The 21,246-nt window shown below is 39.2% G+C and overlaps 1 protein-coding gene across 5 annotated transcripts in view; it reads right to left on the bottom strand.

Moving 5' to 3' along the window:
• SLAMF6 (SLAM family member 6) overlaps positions 1-21,246 on the bottom strand; it is a 70,716-nt gene that overhangs the window by 23,645 nt on the left and 25,825 nt on the right. Inside the window, exons 6-8 of one of the 5 annotated variants that reach the window (XM_046680711.1) lie at positions 20,947-21,029; positions 19,031-19,105; positions 17,376-18,686 (exon numbers count right to left, since the gene is read on the bottom strand). In XM_046680711.1, the coding sequence (XP_046536667.1) occupies positions 18,639-18,686; positions 19,031-19,105; positions 20,947-21,029 (206 nt within the window). In that variant the 3' untranslated portion in view covers positions 17,376-18,638. Of the gene's footprint in view, positions 1-17,375; positions 18,687-18,885; positions 19,106-19,592; positions 19,884-20,946; positions 21,030-21,246 lie in introns of those variants that run through there. The other 4 variants (XM_046680714.1, XM_046680713.1, XM_046680710.1 and 1 more) reach the window with 4 other exon arrangements.

Here is a 21,246-nt window from a genome sequence, read left to right as displayed (position 1 = left end):
TGATAGGTGTGGACCCAGGCTGTCCTACCAATCCTTGGACAGATTTCTGGAGATTGATATGCACACTGTGAGAGAAAGGGCCAGGGTCAGCCTATGGGGTCATGAGCTCTAAGAAATATGCAAAAATGGTGCTGCTGGAGATTGTCTTGCCATTCTTGGAGAGATTTGGGAGAGAGTGAAGTCAAGCAGAGAGCAGCAGAGCTGAGAGATGAAGAGAGAGAATGTTTTTGTGACTTTATTTGAACCATGGGTACTGCTGGGCCTACAGACAATTCTATCTCTTGGACATTCCAGTGATATGCCATTACATCCTCTCCCACCTTTCCCCCCCTTATTCTACTTTATAATATTTTTATTTTTTTTACAACCAAAAACATCATGACTAACATACTTAGAAAGCCTGGACCTCCGTTTCAGTTATGAACACATTTGGTTGCAAATCACCAGAAAACACAAAAACCATGTCTTACATAAATAAGGGTTTATCTGCCCTACATAATAAGAATCCTGAGGCAAGGCAGAGCCGACACAGCAGCTCCACAACACCGTCAGGAGCCAAAGTCCCTTCTGCCTTCCTGCTCTGTCATCCTTAACATCCTGACTTTGTCCTCCTATATGTTGCTTTAAGGTTGCCAAGGGGTTGCTGGTTCTCTAGGCCTCATCACTATGCTCTAGGCAGAAGGAAGGAGGAAATAGGAGAAGCATAATTTACAGACTTATGCTTCTGTCTCATCGACCAGAAGTGTGTCACATGGCTTCCCCTAGCTGCCAGGGAGCTGGGAAATTAAGTGTTTAACTTTTACTGTCTGTGTATTAGAGGTAGGCAAAGGAAAGAAGAGTTGGAAATGGACAATCTCAAGTTGACAACTTGGATTATCTTCTGGATCCTAGCACTATAACTTACCCCTTTACCTGCACTATAAGCCACCAACCATCGGCTAGTTCTACAAACCATTCTGTATGTGAGTGCTGAGTGTTATTGGATAAAAATCATAAAATTGTAGAGAATGGAATCTCTACAAATTAATGGCGTTTAATATTATTGAGCCATTCAGATCTGTTTGATAGTTCTTTTTTATTTTAGTTTTAGTAACCTCCTCTCCTATTCTCTTTATTATTGCAAATCTTTAACCTGCACTAGCTTCCTTAAGCCCCCTTCTCACAGTCCCTTCACTCTCAACAGATTGCAGTATCTTGCTTGCTGAGAAAATTGAGGCCATAGTTCTTCAATTTCCTATAACCAATACTTCACTCTTTTCTTTATGTCCCTTCAGTTTTAAAACCAGAATCTACAGCTGTGGTCTTAACCTCACTTGTATCCATTATGCTACAGTCTACTGGGTGTATATTTCATCCGTTATTATATCCCAACACGTGGCATCATGTGGTAGATAAATATTTGTTGGATGATATTGAATACTCTTTGCAGGTCTTTGCTGTATCAATTGTCTGTTTTCTCTGCTGAATCTTTCACTTCTCCCTCTTTTACCTCTTGTATTTTAGTCTATAAACAAACTCAAGATTTTCTTTTCACCCTAAAAGACAAACATTCCAAAAGAACAAAATCTTCCTTCTCATTTACCTGCATTCACCTCCTAGCCACTGACTAATTTTTCTCTTTCTCTACTAAACCAAGCTTCTCAAAATAGTAATCTCCAATTTCAGTCAATGAAACTGTCCTTACTAAGGTCCCTGATGACTTCCTACTCACCAAACTTACATATTACTTAAGTTTTCTGCAGAATTTATTTATACAAATCCAATTTCTTGGAACTCTCCTTTTCCTTGAATTTTGTGACACTATGATTTTCTGGTTTTTCTAGCTTTCTGTTGATTCCTTTTTCCTACTTTCATTGGGATTATCTTCCTCAGTGACATTATTCAGGCCTGTGTAGGTAATCATCTTCTCTTTTCACTATACACACACTCCTTGGGTGACTTTACCAATGCCATCCCTTCAGCTGTCACCCAGATGCAAATGGTTCCCAAATCTGTCTCTCCAGCTCCAACCACATTCTTTTGTTCAGACCTAAGAAAATGACATTTGAGCAGAGACCAGAAGGAGATGAAGGAGTGAGCCATGCAAATATCTGGAAGAAGATCATTCCATGGAGTAGAAATAGCAAATATAAATGCCCTGAGGTGGGACTGTGTTTGGCATTTTCCAAGAACAGCAAGGAAGCCAGTGTGGCTGGAGCAGAGAGAGTGAGGGGAAAATTAGTAGGAAATGAGGTCAGAGAAGTGGTGGAAGGGGGAGGCTCAAATCATATAAGGCCTTATAGGCCATTTTAATGGCCTGAACTTCTACTGAGAGTGAGATGAAAAACCATTGGAGGGGTTTGAGTAGAGGAGTGATATGTTCTGACTGAAGTTTTAAAAGAATCTCTTTGTGTTGAGAATAGGTTGAAAAGGACAAGATAGGAAGCAGCACTACTGGATTAGGAGGCTAGTCCCATAATTTAGATGACAGATAATGGTGATCCGGACCAGGGTAGTAGCAGTGAAGTAGCTGATTATGGATCTATTTTAAAGGAGGAACCAACCGCATATGATGGCAGATTGGATGTGGAGTCTGAAAAGTAAGGGGGACTCAAAGATTTTTGTCCTGAGTAACTGGAAGGGTGGAGTTGCAATTTACTGAGATGGGGAATATTGTGGGAAAAGCAGGTTGTGGGGAAGATTAGGAGATCAGTGTTGTACCAGTTAAATATGAGATGCCTATTAGACAGACATTCAAGTGTAATTTCAAGTGTAAAACTCAAGTTTTAAGGCAGCTCGATAAAAGATGGAATTTAGTGGTTAAGTGGGACTAGAGATATAAACTTGGGAATCATCATCCTATAGATGGTATTTAAATTTACGAGGCTAGATGAGATCATCAGTAGAATCAGACTAATTAGAAAAGAGAAATGTTCTAAGAACTGAGCCTTGAAGTAATCTAATATTAAAAGGCAGGGAAGATGAGAATGAACCAGTAAAGGAGACTAAGGACTGACCAGTAGGTGGGAAGAAAATCAGGGGAGTCTGGTGTCCTGGAAGACGCTTAAAGAAATGTTTCAAGAAGGAGAGAGGGATTAACAACGTCAAATACTGCTGATAGGTCAAGTAAGTCGAGAACTGAGTGTTTCAATGGGTCAAGTAAGTGGGAGAAGAAAAATAGGAATTTTGCTGTAAAAGGAAAGAGACAAATAAAGCAGTAGCTAAAGAGAAATCTGAGATCAAGAGAGTTTTGTTTTGCTTATTAGATGGGAGAAATAACAACACGTTTGTAATCTGGTGGGAAAGATCCAGTAGAGAGGGAATTTGTTAAAGCAGAGAGAGAAAGAGGAGAATTGCTGGAGCAATGTCCTTGAGTAGGTGAGAAAAGATGGGTTCTAGTGCATAAGGAGAGGAACTGTCCCTTGCCTGACACAGTTAAATTCATCCATAGTAACAGGAGGACAGAGAAGGATACAGAAAAGAAGAGACGATAGTGTAGGATACAAAGCTAGGCAGGTGGATGGTGTAAGCATCTGGAAATACTCTTCAGGTGGCTTCTATTTTCTCTGTGAGGAATCTGAGAGTGAGGATGCGTGAAGAAGCATTGGAAGATTGGTGCCCCTGCCTTCACCTCCTAGTTGTCTATGAGAGTGAGAAAACGAGCTAGGAAAATAAAATATAATTGCCTGGCAGTATTTCAGTTAGGAATCACAAATTTAAGTGAGACTAATCATAGCATAGGTGTGTGCTTTTCTCCAGCTACCTTTAGTTGTGCAAATTTAGACATGAAAGAGCCCAAGAGTTGGATTTAAGCAGTACTGACTTTTTCTCCCCCCCAGACAAACACAACCCAAAATGGAACAAGCGAGTTGAGGGTGTATGGGAGGGAGTGACGATGATGTCTCACCATGGAATTTAAACTGGGTAAGGAGGAAAGTTATGACATGAGGGGCATGTGGGATAGTGAAAGGTGGTTGAATCAATGGACTATAGATTGGGGATGGAGGTTAAAGTTTTGTTGGATTTGGGGTAAAAGGAGGAGTGAAATGGAAAGATAAAAGGTGGTGATTAGAGAGAGTGGGATGGTTGAAATTAAGATTATAGAAGGATTGTAGCTTTTGGCACAAGGGTATGACTATAGGAGTGTTTAGTTGGCAGAATCCAGGGAAACAAATACATTTATGAGTCAGGAATTATAAGAGAAGCCAAGTCAAGGAGAGGTAAGGAGGAGCCAGAAAGACAGAGGAGAAGACTAGAATGGTGCAACTGAAAGCTTAACGGAGTGAAAGGGGTAGAGGACAAGATCATTGGAGGAGAGGAGGTCAAGGATCTGAAAAACTAGGTTAATGGAAGGACCATCTACATGGAAACAATAATGAAAGGAGTAGTGTTAAGTGTGTAAGTGTGAAGAATGTGAGAGTCAGACAGGAGCTAAACTCTTCAAGGGACAGGGGACAGCAACTTGAGGATAGCAGATGACTGTAACAGGAAGAGTAATGATATTATAGTCTTATAGATGAGATTCAAAGCTAAAAATTGCTCATCTTATGGTCACACATGACTTCCAACTTACCAAAATTTTATTTAAGTTTTCTGCAGAATTTGTCATCACTTCCACTTTCTTGAAATTTTTACTTGAAATGTTGTGACCCTGGAGATCTGTTGGTTCTCTTACCTCTTGACCAATTCCCTTTGTGCTCATTTCTTGGATTCTCCTCAGTGGTAACTTAGTTACCCAGGGCACGCCATGTGTCCTTTTCTCTTCTTACGGTACATACACTTCCTGGATGATCTCACCAATCTCATGGCTTTGGCTGTCACTCAAGTGTATGAGGCTCCCAAATCTGTAGGTCCAGCCCCAGCTGTGCTCCCTTGCTCTACTCTTTCATTTCTGACTGCTTACTGAATAGCATTTGGATGTCATCAGATAGTTTAAATTCATTCAAAAATGAATTAATTATCTTTTCGTCTAAACTTCCTTCTTTTTAATTTTGAATTTCAATCACTAAGATATATTTGACTCATCATATTCACATTCCTCTTCCTCATCTCCCATATGCGGTCAAGTCACCAATTCCTGTGAATTCTATTTCTGTTCTACGAATTATATTTTTGAATTGTTAACATGGATTAAACCAAACTCTTTGCCTTTTTCAAACCTATGCCTTTACAACAAAAAGTTGGTGAAGAAAAACAAAAAGGCATTGCTCTAGCTTCATGGAAGTCTGGGAAACATAGCTTATTAGATGTTCTGTTTCTATAGCACAAGAAGGCACATAGAAGGAAGATGGAATGGATGTTGAATGTCAATCCATTCCCCAACACGTCACCCTGAGATTTGGTTACGTGGCTCCCCAAGGGAGAACATGTTCTAGGTTGAGAATTGTTTTCTTTTTGTGTGTGTGTGTATCCACACCAGATCAGAAGTTTTTGTTGCAGTTTATTATCTGCAAATTTTTAAAAGTAGAAAACTGCCAAAAAGTCACTACCTCAGAGAAGCCTTCCTATTTTGGTAAGCTTCTTTCTGTTATTTCCTAAGTGTTCCTTCACTGGTTTGCCAAATATTTAGAGTATCTATTTTGTATCAGGTACTATTCTGAGGTCTAGGAATACAGTGAAGAAAAGGGGAAAAATCCATACTTTCATTGAACTTAGAGTCTAGTTGGGGAGCCAGGCAAGAGAACTGTATAGAAATAGTATATTTTCTAATAGTGATCCGTGCTATGAAAAAATAAAGGGTAACAGGACAGAATGAATGGTGGTAGGGAGGCTGGGAGCAATTTTAGGTGGGAAAATCAGGGAAAGCCTCTTTGAGGAGACGAGATTTTAGTGTAGATATGAATGATTCAGAAAAACTAGCCACACAAGGACCTGGGGGAAGAGGTCTCTGCAGAGAGAGAGCAAGTGTAAAGACCCTGGGGGTGGTACAGCTTGGCATACTCAAAGACACTGTCAACATCTCTGAAGGCCTCCTTCATAGCAGTTATCACAGGCTGGAATCATATATTTATTTATGTTTACCTATTTAGATCTATTATATATTTGTTTAATGTCTGTTATCCACATGATTCCTGAGGACCAAGGCCATGTCTATCTTGTTTAAAGGTCCATACTTGGCACACAATGAGCAGTTAAGTGTTTACTGAATAATGAATAACTAACTAACAACTATTTAATAAATAAAATTATTTGGAGGATTAATTGTTGAAGAGGTAATTTTTGTTTTATAAATATAAAGTTGTAATATTGACTATGCCTTTTCAAACTACATATTCTGCTCTCTACCATAAGAAGGCTCCTTTCTTGTACCCTTTCTCCCTTGAGAATCTGTGTTCTAAGAAGTTAGATATTCAAGTTACTTTCCCTTTTGTCTTAAATTGCCATGAATTTACCCTGTGATTTGGATTGTTATCAGATCATGAGAAGGACTTTGATGGAGGTGTTTTCTTTTCCGTGGGTCACTAAGAGTATTATTCATAATCAGTCTACAGAAATGAATGAAGGGAGAGAGAAAAGCAGAATTTGAGGTGATTATGGGACATCCAGGAGGTGTCCAGTCAGCAGGAACTAGAGAAGCAAATCTATTTATGAGGCAGGAATCTTAAGAGAAGTCAAGCCAAGAAGAGATAAGCAGCAGCCAGAAAGACAGAAGACTAGGATGGTGCAACTTAGTGAAAGTTGAAAAGAGGGAAACTTTAAGGGTGGGAAGGATTCTGTAATGTCAAATGCTGCAGAGAGCACCAGAATGCAGAGAAAAGATCCCTGCCCCTGGATATTAGTGCCTTTTAAGAGTGCAGGTTCAGAAGAGTGATGGGGCTATATATAAGGAAGTGAGAGATTTGGGTGTAAGCCGTTCATCCTAAAGCTCTGGTAGTCATAGTTCAATGATAATGTCCTCTTCCTTCCTTCCCATAGGAAATGACAGTAGATAACCTCTGAGAAGAGGGAAGTCAAGAGGTCAGACTTCTTCTCTCTCTAGTTTGGAAGTCACTTCTCAGCCCATTCTCGTCATTTTGAAATTTAGAATGAAATGTCTGTCTAGTGACTCTGCTGAGGGTTACTTTCTCTCTGTTCTGCATCCATTTGCAGAGATCTTCGTCATATCAACATATACACTGGACTCTGAGGGAGGTTAAAGGGTTTCTTACTAAAAGCTTCAGGTAAATGTCCTAAAGCCACACAGGGTCCTAGTGTTGGTTTGGGGGTGGGATGGGAGTGGGCAAGGGAGATCAAGCACTGCTATTTTGGGACTAGCTAATTTGCTCCTTTGACCAACATGAGGCAAGGCAAGGCTTCACAGCTTAAGCTAGAGATTAGAAACTTAAATATTTATAGGTATCAGGCAGATACAATAAATGAGTGAAGTAGGTAAGGCAGGCCAGGCATGAGACGTAAGGTACAAGCCCCACTTAGCGTAAGATGAATGCTATTCAGCACCAGATAATTGCTGCCCTGTAGAAATGGGGTCCCAGTGTGGTCAGACTTCTGGAAAACATTTTTAAAGGAAAGTAGGAAATCAGGATCTCTAGGTGAATTGTCCTAAGTTTTCACGTTGCTGATAAAAGAAAGACATTATGGGGGCCAAACATCTGCAGATATGATCCTGGTCTCCAGCTGACTGTATGTAATTTTTGGTTTAGGGCTTAAGAAAGAATGCCAAGGGAATACTTTCCCCACTGCTCGATTCGTGACTGGCTTCTCCCCACCCCCACAACACTCCCATCATAGTGTCCTGGGCCCCCTTTCCTCAGGTACTCACTAGACTTGGATTTTTTTCTCTTCCATCCTTATCTGCTGGCTCCGAGAGAAGGAGAGGAAAGGGCAATGCCCTATAGATAGGAATGGGGAAAAGACTGGGGCTATTTCAACTCTAGTTCAGTTCCCCAAATCCACAAGGATTCTATCAGTTTTCTCTTAAAGTACCTGAAGATAAACACATAACCTCACTAAGAAGATTAATCTCCTCTTGAAGACTACCCCATGTAGTTTACTTGCAAAAGTGACTCTATCTTCTATTAAGTAGACTGGAATCACCCAGAGAATTAAAAAATACTGCTGCCTGAGTCCCAGCCTAGACTAATTAAATCAGTATTTCTGGGTGTTGAGTCCTGCACTGGTAGTTTTAAAAGCTCCTCAGGTGGTTCTAATGAGCAACCAAGGGGTTAAGAACCAATGGATAGGTGAGATGAGAGATATTATTGAGAACACGTGAATGGTGAGAGAGTTCGGAATAGCTGAGGGAATAGAAGTGTCATTTGATGGAGCCCAAAGAGAAATCGAACGTATTTGTAGTGTGCTGCATGGTTCATTGGTTTTCTCCTGGACTTTGCAGGTAAAGTGTAGTCACTGGGAAATCAAGATGGGGGATAGGGAATCCTTTGGATTCAACACTGGCCCAGCAAAGTAGAAAACTAATGAGGATGGCACGTACAGTGTTAATGACTTTATTGATCTGTGGACAGGGTATGAAAGATACTCAGATAGGGACTAAGGGCCAGGTGACTTAAAATGTATGAAGGAGGGAGGAAACACCGGTGAATACAGGGAGAGTGCAAGAAGAGGAGGAGGGATAATTTCAAGTTTCAGATTTCAGAGGCAGATCAGGCCATTGTGATGGGGAAGTTTGGGGTTTGTCATCCTGGTGTGACTCCATTGAAGATCTGTCTCTCTGAATAGAAAGAACCCCCTCTGGTGTTCCCAGCATTCACCAACATTGAGTGTATTCTAACAATTGTAACGCCTTTCATTCTGTATCCTGATCCTGTACCTAGTTTTTAAATTTCCGCTTTCACCACTATCTACCAAATTTAGTTTCTATCTATTGTTTGTTCATTCATTCAACAAATATTTATTGAGTGTCTACTTTGATGAAGTAGGTACCATGTGGGGTTCTGTGGGCACAGTCACTATTCCCTTAGAACTTAGAGTCCAGTGGAGATATACCTAGATATATAGATACATCAAACATAAAATTACATAAATGCTTATAAAATTATAATTTTTATAAGTGATTGGGGAAATACAGGGAACTATGAGACCATATAATAGGGCTAGCTAATCTAACTGGGGATGACAGTAAATATATCAGAGAAGTCTTCTCTGAAGAAATGATGTAGAAGCTGAGTCCTGCAGGATGAATAGGAATTGACTAGCCTGCTTGTATGTGTGTGTGTGTAGAAGGTATTGCAAGGGAAACTGAATGTGCAAGGCACAGAATCAGGAAGGAGAGTTTGGATTATTCTAGGAGCTGAATGAAGGCCAGTGTGGCTGGGATACTGTGAAAGGAGAGGAGTTGTAAGTAGGAGTCTTGTAGACCATGCCAAAGGTTTGAGACTGTCGGTGGGTGTAACTGGGGGCTTTTTAAAAGGGGAGAGGATTTTTCTCAAACATCTGACTATCTTACCACACCCTCTAGTAACTTTGTAAAAGTGATTCTCAATATAATTTTCCACCCAGTTAAGTCTGCTAAATAATTTATCAGCTTCATGTTCTTCTAGAAACATCCCTATTGGAACATATGATCTCATATTCCATCCTGAGCTGGTTGTTTTCTATGTCTGATGCATGGCAGTTGTCTTTGGACTTCCCTTTGCCATCACTTTAGACGACCCTTTTACCTATCTCCTCTGTGAGATACTCCAACTTGTGTTTCATGATCTTCCCTATAGATCTCTGAATTGTTTTTCCTCTTTTTCATTATCTAGCCATAACAGCCAGTCACAGCCTTCTCACCTCAATCAAAGCAGTTTAATAGTGGTGCAGTTTCCTCTATTCTACAATGAAAACATTAAAGAACAATCTTACTTTCTGGATAAAATTTTTTTCGGTAGTTTTGTTTGTGAAATATTTGAATTATTTACAATGAGTTTTTATTGTTTTTGTGGTCAAAAAAAAAAAACCACACTAAAAAGAGATACATTAGCTTGACATCAGCTAAATGGTGAAATAAGAGTCCTAGCTCTTGTTCTCCCACAGAAATACTGATTTAATAGCCATTCATGGACAAAAATATCTTTCTGAGAGCTTCAGAGTCTAGTTGAGAGTTCCTAGTACCCCAGTGGAGCACAAAATCTGAGAACAGCCACACTGAAAAGAGCAAGAACAGTTTCACTTTGCTCATGTGATCCCTTCCCCAAGCTGGTACAGTTCAGTGCTGAGAGACTCCCTTAGTCCATGATTTCTCCCACAGGAGAAATAAAGAATGATATGAATGTCCTTCTTCCCCAGCCTTTCAGAATGATTCTCAAGAGACTTGTTTCCGTCTTGCCTCACCCAGAATGCTGAGGAAATTCACATTCCTGGATCATTGAGGGGCAGCTAAGAACAAAGAAAAGTGGCTGAGACTCACAGAAAATGATTTGTGGATCTCAACAACTGGCCTGTGGACCCAACCAGCCAGCGGGCCCACTGGTGGACCCTAGCAGCTGACCTGCATATGCCACTGTAGACAGTGCCTCATACACGTCCCCACAGACAGCACCTCATGCATACCCCTGCAAACACCACACAGATCTCAGTATCCAGTATGAGTCTCAGCAGCCATTTTGACTCTGCAGGGTTGGGAGAAGATGCATAATGCTGAGACTCCCTCTTCAGTAGGGAAGGAGAAAAATTGAGTTTGCACCCATTATCCTGGCATCTATGTGCACTGCTCTAGGGAAAATGGATTGGTGACTAAGCACTTGGCCTGGCTCTGCAGAGTAGAGAGAAGGCACATAATCATAAGACGTCTTCTTCAAGAGGGAAGGAGAGAAGTGGAGCCTGTACTCAATGCCCTGGCATTTCAAAAGACTGCCCTAGAGAAAAAGAGTGGGTGGCTCTAGCACCCAGGAAAGCTTTGCAGAATTGAGAGAAGGCACTTAGTCCTTAAGATTTCACCCCTAGAAAAGAGTGAGAAGAATGGAGGGGACACATCCATAAAAAAGAGAGACCCCACAGAGTCTCTAGCCTAGCTGACTGAAGATCTTTCCCTCCTGACACCAGTCTGTAAAGAGTGGAATAAGTGACTGTTCCCTCAAATGTGCAGACACCATTGCAAGGCTACAAGAAATATAAAGAGTCAGGGAAACATGACACCACCAAGGAATAAAATAAATCTCCAGTTACCAACCTCAAAGAAATTGAGATATACAAATTGCTTTAAAAGGAATTAAAAATAATCATCTTTAAAGAAGCTTAGTGAGCTACAATATAACACAGACAACTAAACAAAAATCAGGAAAACAATACATAACCAAAATGAGAAGTTCAACAAAAAGATAGAAATCACAGAAAGAATTAAATAGAAATTCTGGAGCTAAAGAATACAATGATTGAACTGAAAAATTGGAGCTTCAACAACAGATTTGATCAAACAGACAAAAGAATCAGTGAACTTAAAGACAGATAACTCGAAATTATTTAGTTGGAGGAACAAAAAGAAAAAAGAATGAAAAAGAGTGAAGAAAGCCTATGGGAATTATGAGACACCATTAAGATAACCAATATATACATTATGGGAGTCCAAGAAGGAGTAGAGAAAGAGAAAGAGGGCAGAAAGCTTAATTAAAGAAATCATAGCTGAAAATTTCCCAAATCTGGGGACAGAAATAGATATCCAGATTCATGAAGACTAAAGGATGCTAAATAGGTTGAACCTAAAGAGGTCTATACCAAGACACATTATAATTAAACTGGCAAAAGTCAAAGACAAAGAGAGAATTTTGAAAGCAGCAAGAGAAAAATGACTTGTCACATAAGGGAATCCCCATAAAACTATCACTAGGTTGCTCAGCAGAAACTTTACAGGCCAGGAGGGAGTGGGATAATATATTCAAAGAGCTGAAAGAAGAATACTGTCAACAAGAATATTATACTTAGCAAAACTGTCCATTAAAAAGGAAACAGGGATAAAGACCTCCCCAGACAAACAAAAGCTGAAGGAGTTCACCACCACTAGACCTGCCTGCCTTACAAGAAGTGCTAAAGGGTGTTCTTCATGTTGAAACAAAAGGATGCGAAACAACAGTACAAAGCATATGAAAATATAAATTTCATTCACAAAGGTAAATATATAGGCAAATACAGAATAGTGTAATACTGTAATGGTGGTACATAAATCACTTTTAACCCTAGTACAAAAGTCAGAAGTATTAAAATAACTACAAATACAGAAATCTGTTAATGGATACACAATTTAAAAAATGTAACATCAACATGACATCAATAATGTAAAAATGTGTGTGTGTAAGGGGGAGAAGTAAAAGCGAAGTTTTTGGATGCAATTGAAGTTAAGCTTATTAGCTTAAAATAGACTGTTATAATTATAAAATGTTTTATAAAAGCCTCAGGATAACCACAAAGTAAATACCTAAAGATGATACATAAAAGAAAAAGAGAAAGGAATCAAATTATATAATTACCAAAAAAACCCCCATAATAAAATCACAAAGGAAGAGAGGAAGAGAGCAAAAGAACTACAAAATAGACAGAAAAAAAACCCAAATGGCAGTAGTAAGTTCTTTCATATCAATAATTACTTTAGGGGCTGACCCTGTGGCCTAGTGGTTAACTTCGCGTGCTCTGCTTCGGTGGCCCAGGGTTTGCCAGTTTGAATCCTGGGCATGGACATGGCACCACTCATCAAGCCATGCTGAGGTGGCATCCCACATGTCACAACTAGAAGGACCCACAACTAAAAATATGCAACTATGTACTGGGGGGCTTTGGGGAGAAAAAGGAAAAATAAAATCTTAAAAAAATTACTTTAAATATAAATGGATTAAACTTTCCTATCAAAAGACTTAGAGTCCCAGAATAAATAAAATAATAAGATCCAACTGTATGCCTTCTACAAGAGACTCATTTTAGATTTAAGGACATGCATAGGTTGAAAGAGAAGGGGTGGAAAAAGATATTCCATCCAAATGGTAAGCAAAAGAGAGCAGGGATTGTTTTACTTATATCAGACAAAACAGACTTCAAGTCAAAGGTTACAGGAGACAAAGAAAGTTATGTAAAATGATGAAAGTTATTACATAAATTGAAAGCACTCTTTCAATAATGGATAGAATATTCTGACTGAAAATCAGTAAGGAAAGAGTAGACATGAAAAACGCTATAACCAAATGGACCTAACAGACATAGAACATTTTACCCAACAGCAGCAGAATACACATTCTCCTCAAGTGCACATAGAACATTCTCCAGGATAGATCAAATGTTAGGTCACAAAACAAGTCTTAACAAATTTAAGAAGATTGCCTTCATTCCAAATATCTTTTTCTGACCACAATGGAATGAAACTAGAAATCAATAGCATAAGGAATACGGGAAAATTTACAAATATAAGTAAATTAAACCACACATACTTGAACACTTATTGGGTCAAAGGAGAAATCAAAAGGGAAATTAAAAAATATCTCAAGATAAATGAAAATAAAAACATAACATACCAAAGCTTACAGGATGCAGCAAAAGCAGTACTAGGAAGGAATTTTATAGCCATAAATGCTGACATTAAAAAAAAGAAAAATCTCAAATAAAAATCCTAACTTTACAACTGAAGGAACGAGAAAAGGAAGAACAAACTAAGCACCAAATTAGCAGAAGGAAGGAAATAATAAAGATTAAAGCAGAAGTAAATGAAATAGAAAATAGAAAAACTCAAGAAAACCAAGAGTTTGTTTTTTTAAAAGATAAAATCAACAAATGCTGAGCTAGACTAAGAAAAAAAAGATGACTCAAATAAAATCAGAAGTTAAAGCAGAGACATCACAACTGATGCCACAACAATAAGATCATAAAAGACTATTATGAAAAATTATATGCCAACAAATTGGGCAACCTAGAAGAAATGGATAAATTCCTGGAAACATACAACATACCAAGATTGAATCAGAAGAAATAGGAAGCTTGAACAGACCAATAATGAATAAGGAGATTGAATCAGTAATAAAACACCTCTCAACAAAGAAAAGCCTAGGACCAGATGGCTTCATAGGTGAATTCTACCAAACATTTAAAGAAGAATTATAGAAATCTTTATTAAACTCTTCCAAAAAATGTAAGAGGAGGAGATATTTCAGAACTCATTTTTATGAGACCAGCATCACCCTTATACCAAAGCCAGGCAAAAACACCAAAAGGAAAGAAAACTATAGATGCAAAAATCCTCAACAAGATGTTAGCAGACCAAATCCAACAGTACATTACAAGGATCATACATTGTGACCGAGTGGAATTTATCCCTGAATGCAAGGATGGTTCAACACATAAAAATCAATCAACAGGATACACCGTATTAACCAAATGAAGGATAAAAATCACATGATCATTTCAATAGATGCAGAAAAAGCATTTGACAAAATTCAGCAGTCTTTCCTGATCAAAGCCCTCAACAAATTACGTATAGAAGGAACTTACTTCAACACAATAAAGGCCATGTACGAAAACCTCACAGTGAACATCATAGTCAATGGTGAAAACCTGAAAGCTTTTCCTCTACAGTCAGGAACAAGACAAAGATGCCTTCTCTTGACACTTTTTTCAACGTAATATTGGAAGTCATAGCCAGAGTAATTAGAAAAGAAAAATAAATAAAAGGCATTGAAATTGGAATGGATGAAGTAAAATTATCTCTGTTTGCAGATGACATGATCTTATATGTAGAAATCCCTGAAGACCCACCAGAAAACTGTTATAACTAATAAACAAATTCAGCAAAGTTGCAGGATGCAAAATTAACATACAAAAATCAGTTGTATTTCTATGCATTAACAGCAAACTATCCAAAAAGGAAATCAAGATAACAATTCAATTTACAATAGTGTTAAAAAGAATATAATACTTAGGAATAAATTTAACCAAGGAGGTGAAAGACTTGTACACTGGAAACTGTAAAACATTGCAAAAAGAAATTAAAGAAGACACAAATTAATGAAAAGACATACCATTGACATGAATTGGAAGAATTGCCATTGTTAAAATGGCCATACTACCCAAAACGATCTACAGATTCAATGCAATCCTTATTAAATTCCAACAACGTTTTTGCAGACACAGAAAAAATTCTTCATAAAATTCATATGGAGCCTCAAGGGACCCTGAATGGTCAAAACAATCTTAAAAAGAACCAAGTTGGAGGACTCACACTTCCTGACTTCAAAACATACTACAAGGCTTCAGTAATCAAAACAGTATGGTACTGGCATAAGATAGACATAGAGAGCAATAGAATAGACTAGAGAGCCCAGAAATAAACCCTAAACTGTATGGTAAAATGATCTTTGACAAGGTGCCAAGAATACACAATGGGGAAAGGATAGTCTCTTCAATGTATGGTATTGGGAAAACTATATATCCATATGCAAAAGAATGAAATAGGACCCTCATCATATACTCTACACAGAAAATCAACTCAAAATGGACTAAAGACTTAAACATAAAACTTAAAACTCTAAAACTTCTAGAAGAAAATATAAGAGAAAAACTTCTTGACATTGGTTTTGGTAATGATTTCTTGGATTTGATACCAAAAGCACAGGCAATGAAAGCAAAAATAGACAAAGGGTTTACATCAAACTAAAAAGTTTCTGCACAGCAAAGAAGACAATCAATAAAATGAAAAGATGACCTACAGAATGGGAGAAAACATTTGCAGACCATATATCTGATAAAGGATTAATATCCAAAATATATAAGGAACAAAATAATGGTTTCTTATTAATTTAGGATTTATCCTGGACTCTCTATTCTATTCTATTGGTCTCTATGTCTTATCTTATCTTTGTACCATACGGATTTGATTACTGCAGCTTTGTAGTAAGTTTTGAAGTCAGGAAGTGTGAGTCTTCCAACTTGGTTCTTTTTAAGATTTTTTTGGCCATTCAGGGCCATTCAATAGCTAAAAACCAAATAACCCAATTAAAAGTTGGGCTAAGGACCTGAAGAGATGTTTATTCAAAGAAGGCATATAAATGGCCAACAAGTATATGAAAAGGTACTCAACATCACTAATCGTCAGGGAAATGCAAATCAAAACTACAATAAGATATTATCTCACACTTGTTAGGATGGCTATTATAAAAAAATTAAAGGATAAGTGTTGGTGAGGATGTGGAGAAAAGGGAACCCTTGGTGTGAATGTACATTGGTGCAGCCACTGTGGAAATCGCTACGGAGCTTTCTCAAAAAGTTAAAAATAGAACTAACACGTGATCCAGCAATCCCACTTCTGAGTATATATCTAAAGGAAATAAAATTCTTGGATGAACCTGGAGGATATTATGCTAATTGAAATAAGTCAGACACAAAGGAACAAATCCTATACGATCCTGCTTATATGAGGAATCTAAAATGGTTAAACTTATAGAAGCAGAGAGTCAATGGTGGTTACCAGGGGATAGGGGGAGGGGAAGTAGGGAAGGTGTTGCTCAAAGGGTCTAAAATTCAGTTATGCAAGGGGATTAAGTCCCATAGATCTACTGTACTGCATAGTGCCTATAGTTAACTATATTGTATTGTGTGCTTAAAAATCTACTAAGGTGGTAGATCTTATGGTAAATGTTCTTATCACAAAAAAATTAAAAATTAAAAAAATAAAGAGGGTGAAGGAAACTTTTGGAGGTGATGGATATGTTTGTGGTGTTCATTGTGGTCATGGGTTCATGAATGTGCACTTATCTCCAAATTCATCAAGTTGTATGCATTAAATATGTACAGCTTTTTGTTTGTCAATCATACCTCAATAAACTGCTTTTTAAGAAAAATTTAAAAAAATATCTCAAACCCACAAAAAATCAGGGAATGCTTCCTAGGGGAAGAGGAGCATTATTTCTCATATAGGGTAAAAGAATGAATTCAAAAATTTGAGCTGAGAAAAGGTAGGAAATGAAGTGGAGGTCGGGCACAGACAACGTATCATTTCTCCTTTCTTTTTGTGCTGAAGGTTTGTGAGAAGATTCTGTCAGTTCAAGAGAATGTAATTTTTTTTGTGTGTGAACAAGATTCACCCTGAGCTAACATCCATTGCCAATCCTCTTCTCTCTGGTTTTTTTTTTGTTTGTTTGAGGAAGATTACCCTGAGCTAACTGCTGTGTCAGTTTTCCCCTGCTTTGTACGTGGGATGCCTCCACAGCGTGGCTGATGAGTGGAGTATGTCTGCTCCTGGGATCTGAACTAGCGTACCCTGGGCTGTGGAAGCAGAACGTGTGGAACTTTAAGCACTTGGCCACGGAGCTGGCTCCCAGGAGAATGTAATTTAGTAATAATAATAATAACAACGAGAGTTGACGTTTATTGATTCCTTTTATGCGCTGAGCACTATGCTAAGGGCTTCACGTACATTGTCTTATTTGATTCTACAAAACTGCATTACATATTAATTTATTTATTAAAAAATATTTATTGAACTTTCATATATTGTGCCAGGTGCTAGGGATACAGTGATAAACAAAATTATCATGGTTCCTGCTCCTGGAGATCTTATGGTATAGTAGGATAAACAGAATTAAAAAAATAAAAATAAATATTTAATGACAAATGACATGGAGGTTGTGAAAGAATAATAAGGGGATCCATTTTAGATGGAATGGTCTGAGAAGGTCTGTCTTCGAAGGTGACATATGTAAGCGGAGACCTAAAGAAAAGGAGGAACCAGGCAGGCAGAGGAAAGGCCTTGAGGCAGATGTAAAAACTGTGACATAGAGAACTCTTTCCTCTAACAGAGGAGCTGAAAGAAGCTCAGGGAGGCTAAATAGAGATAGTGCGGGGAGAGTGATGAGCTGAGGCTTGAGATGGGTCAGACCATCCAGGGCCAGGGGGACTCAGTTTCATTCTGAGTGCACTGGGAAGTCTTGCAGCGTTTTAAGCAGACAAGTGAAGGATCTGATTTATATTAAAAATATTACTGTTGTAATATTGTCTTGTCTTGTGGAGAATGGATTGGAAGGAAACGCGAGCAACAGTTGGAGAGAGTTGTTCAGAGTTTGTTGTGGTACTCCAGGTCAGAGATGATCATGGCTGGATATAGGATGGTGGTTGAAGATCTGGAGAGAAGTGGATAGGTCAAAGATATTTATTTGGAGATTGAATCCAAAGGGCCTGGCGATAGGGAAGCTGATGTCAGGGGTCATATGAGTTCCTGATTCACATCACATGGCTGATGTATTACCGTACTCCTTTTTCAGGCTAGGAGACCAAAGCTCCAAGAGGTTAGGTAGGTCCCAGGAGGTGTGTCTAGTAAATGCTGTAAAAGAATTAGGCACGGGCCCATCCTACTCCAGAGACCATACACGTAACCAACACACTGTACTCTCCCGATGAGTCACAATCCTGCTGCTTTCTAAAAGGAGAAAAGTGGTTGTCTTCTGGATTATAAGCTTTCTGTCAATCATAACTCCATTTTCTTAGTTACCAAAGAGAAAGTCAATATCCAGGCATGTTATTTGAAGCATGTTTTAGCCTGGAGCAGATCAGAAAATGTTATTTGGACCACATGATGGAAATGATGTTATTCCTTAGCTGTTTGACCTGGGTAAGGAGTTTCAAATCTGAATGACTGGAAATGATAATCCTAGATATTCAGATTCTGCTGCCAGGCAGAAGTGAAGCTGTATTCTCTCCCATAGGATCAGGAGAAGACATGTCATCCCTGAATTCCTTTGAGACCTTTCCGCAACTTAGATGACATCGTCAAGGGCAGTTGATCTGGAAGAAATAGTTTTACGCTAATGGGAAAAAGAGGAAAATGAAGTAGGTTAATATGGACCAGAGCCTCAGGCCACCCCTCATGGCTACAGAGGAGGTCTGGAGAGTACTAACAGGCAGATAGGAATATTGATAGCATAAGGCAGGGTTAAATTAAAAAACAAGTAGGCTGAAAACTCAGTTATGCGTGGTGATCCTAACACAAGATAACTTCTTAGACATGTTTTGATGATGTCCTGAGACTTTCTGTATCTTGCTGGTATTCGTGCATCTGTAAAATCATGTCTTATGCATTTTATTTGCTAAGTCGTAGGTCTGAGGAGAGAGGTAAGAATGTAAGAACATGGGGTAATTGTGAGCTTACCTCGTTGTGCTGTTGAACTGTGGAGTAAACTGTGGTGGACTCACTGTTTTCCGCAGGCGTTGGGATGTTTCTTTCCTGTAAAAAATAATCATGTGCATTTGGCTCACACAGACAAAGAGATACTCATGCCTATTTATATTCTCAGGAAAGGTAGTGTGACAAAAGAGGAATGATGTCAAAGTTCTCCAGGAGGAAGGCTAGGGAGGGTTTAGCAAGAGGAGCTGGAGACAAAACACCACCAGCTCTCAAACCTGTGAAGGTTTAGTGGCATTTCCTGAGTCCCAAAGAGAAGCACAACATGCCCGCAAACCAGTGGGCTCAAGAACCAGAGAAAGACAGGATGACCTTGTTGGCAGGTGGTATGAAGGAAATGAAGCATTCTTTTTTTTTTTTTTAAAGATTTTATTTTTTTCCTTTTTCCTCCCCAAAGCCCCCCAGTACATAGTTGTATGTTCTTCGTTGTGGGTCCTTCTAGTTGTGGCACGTGGAACGCTGCCTCAGCATGGTTTGATGAGCAGTGTCATGTCCGTGCCCAGGATTCGAACCCACGAAACACTGGGCCGCCTGCAGCGGAGCGCGCGAACTTAACCACTCGGCCACGGGGCCAGCCCCTGAAGCCTTCTTGTTTTGCATCCAACTGTACTCTCCTCCCTTCATTTTTAAGAACTAACACATTCTAGATGGTTTTTGTATTATATCTTTTGTCTCAGATCTTTACTAGCTATAACTGGAGGTATTGCCTGCTCCATTTTGTCCCGTGATTCTAACTGCCTGCTCATCATTTCACTGGGTTCTCCTCCAGTGTGGGGAACTGGTAGAGTAGGACGGACACCACGTCTTAAGAGTGGCTCTGCTTGAATACAAAGTAAGCAATAACAGAAGAAGTCACTCATCCATATGGGTTTTGACATTTAAAATTAATTAAATAACATTTAGGGTGTGATTAAGACCTCTGAAACTCTCCAAAGTATAACTTTTTGCTAAAGAAAGAGTTAACAAATTTGCTGGAGATTGGTTTGTTGGTTTGTTAAGAGTGATTCGTGTTATCTTCAGGAGGCAATAGAAATATCTGAATAAGTGAGAGAACCCTCTCTTGTCCCCTCCCTTTGAGGAGCCTGCTTTGCAAATATCTGTGAGGGGCTGTGTGAAGGGAGCTTAACTTGGGGAAATTCAAGATTTCTAGCTAGACCATTGCTTTCCATCAGTTGGGGGAATGCCAAGTTCTCTTGGCTTGTTTTTCAGAAGACTGGCCTCCCAGGATGTATGGTGCTATTTAGAAATGTGCCGACCTGCAGGTGCTTTATTTTGGGGTGGTGGGGGATTGCTGATGCATGGCAGGGGAGTTTCTGGTGCCTGACCAAGGCCATCCTGTTATGTTGCTAGAGGGGAGGGGAAGACTGAGGGCTGTTCATGCCTTTAGCGTCCTCTACTGCAGAGGGGTTGCAAATTCTTGCCCCTCTTCCCCACTTTAAAGACTGCATCTGAGCTCCTCTATTTCCTCTACAACTAGGTTGAGAAGCCCCCTGCTACAGAATTGTCCCTTTTGGAAAATCTCAAGCTTAGTTGAACTCTGATCCATTCAGCAAGTAGCATCAGGTTAAGACATAGGGGAAGAGAGAGGAAGACGTAAATTTCACCTTCAGGCAGCTTGTAACTCAACTGAAGGGACAAGACTTACTGCTGCCTTAAGCAGTTAGAGAACAGCGTAAAGCAGGGTCTGAGGAAACATTCCACTGGGCTGAGAGCAGGAGGGGCTAGAAAGTTTCTGCACAAAACTTTGCTGCTCTCGTCGCTGCTGTCACCTCTCCTCAATGGTGTATGTCGTTTAGATTAGTCAGAAGATTGTGGTGACAAGTTTCTGAATAATGACTGTAAAAATAATAACAACGATAAAGTATAAAGCTGAAAGGACTCACCCTGGTTGGATGAGTGGCGACCTGAGCATACACAGTGTGCCCCGGAGAGACTGAATCATAGTCTAAGTTCCTTCTGGTCTCAGCTGTCGATACAGGAAGGCACAGTCAGTGACAGAAGGCCTCTGGGTCTGCTCCCCAGGACCTCGCCTACTTCAGGACACTTTCTGGTCCCAAAGAAGCAGTTGTTTGAGGCATTACCCTTCCTTAGGTTTCATTCATTTTTGAGAGTCTTTGGATTTCTGGGTTGAACCAGAACCTTCTCAATCATGTGATCTATTTCTGACCTCATCTCTTGGGGGA

The sequence above is a fragment of the Equus quagga genome, chromosome 13, assembly GCF_021613505.1.
Source record: "Equus quagga isolate Etosha38 chromosome 13, UCLA_HA_Equagga_1.0, whole genome shotgun sequence".
Classification (NCBI taxonomy): Eukaryota; Metazoa; Chordata; class Mammalia; order Perissodactyla; family Equidae; genus Equus; species Equus quagga.
Note: the sequence above shows the minus strand (reverse complement) of the source record. Positions and strands in the feature narration are given on the sequence as shown.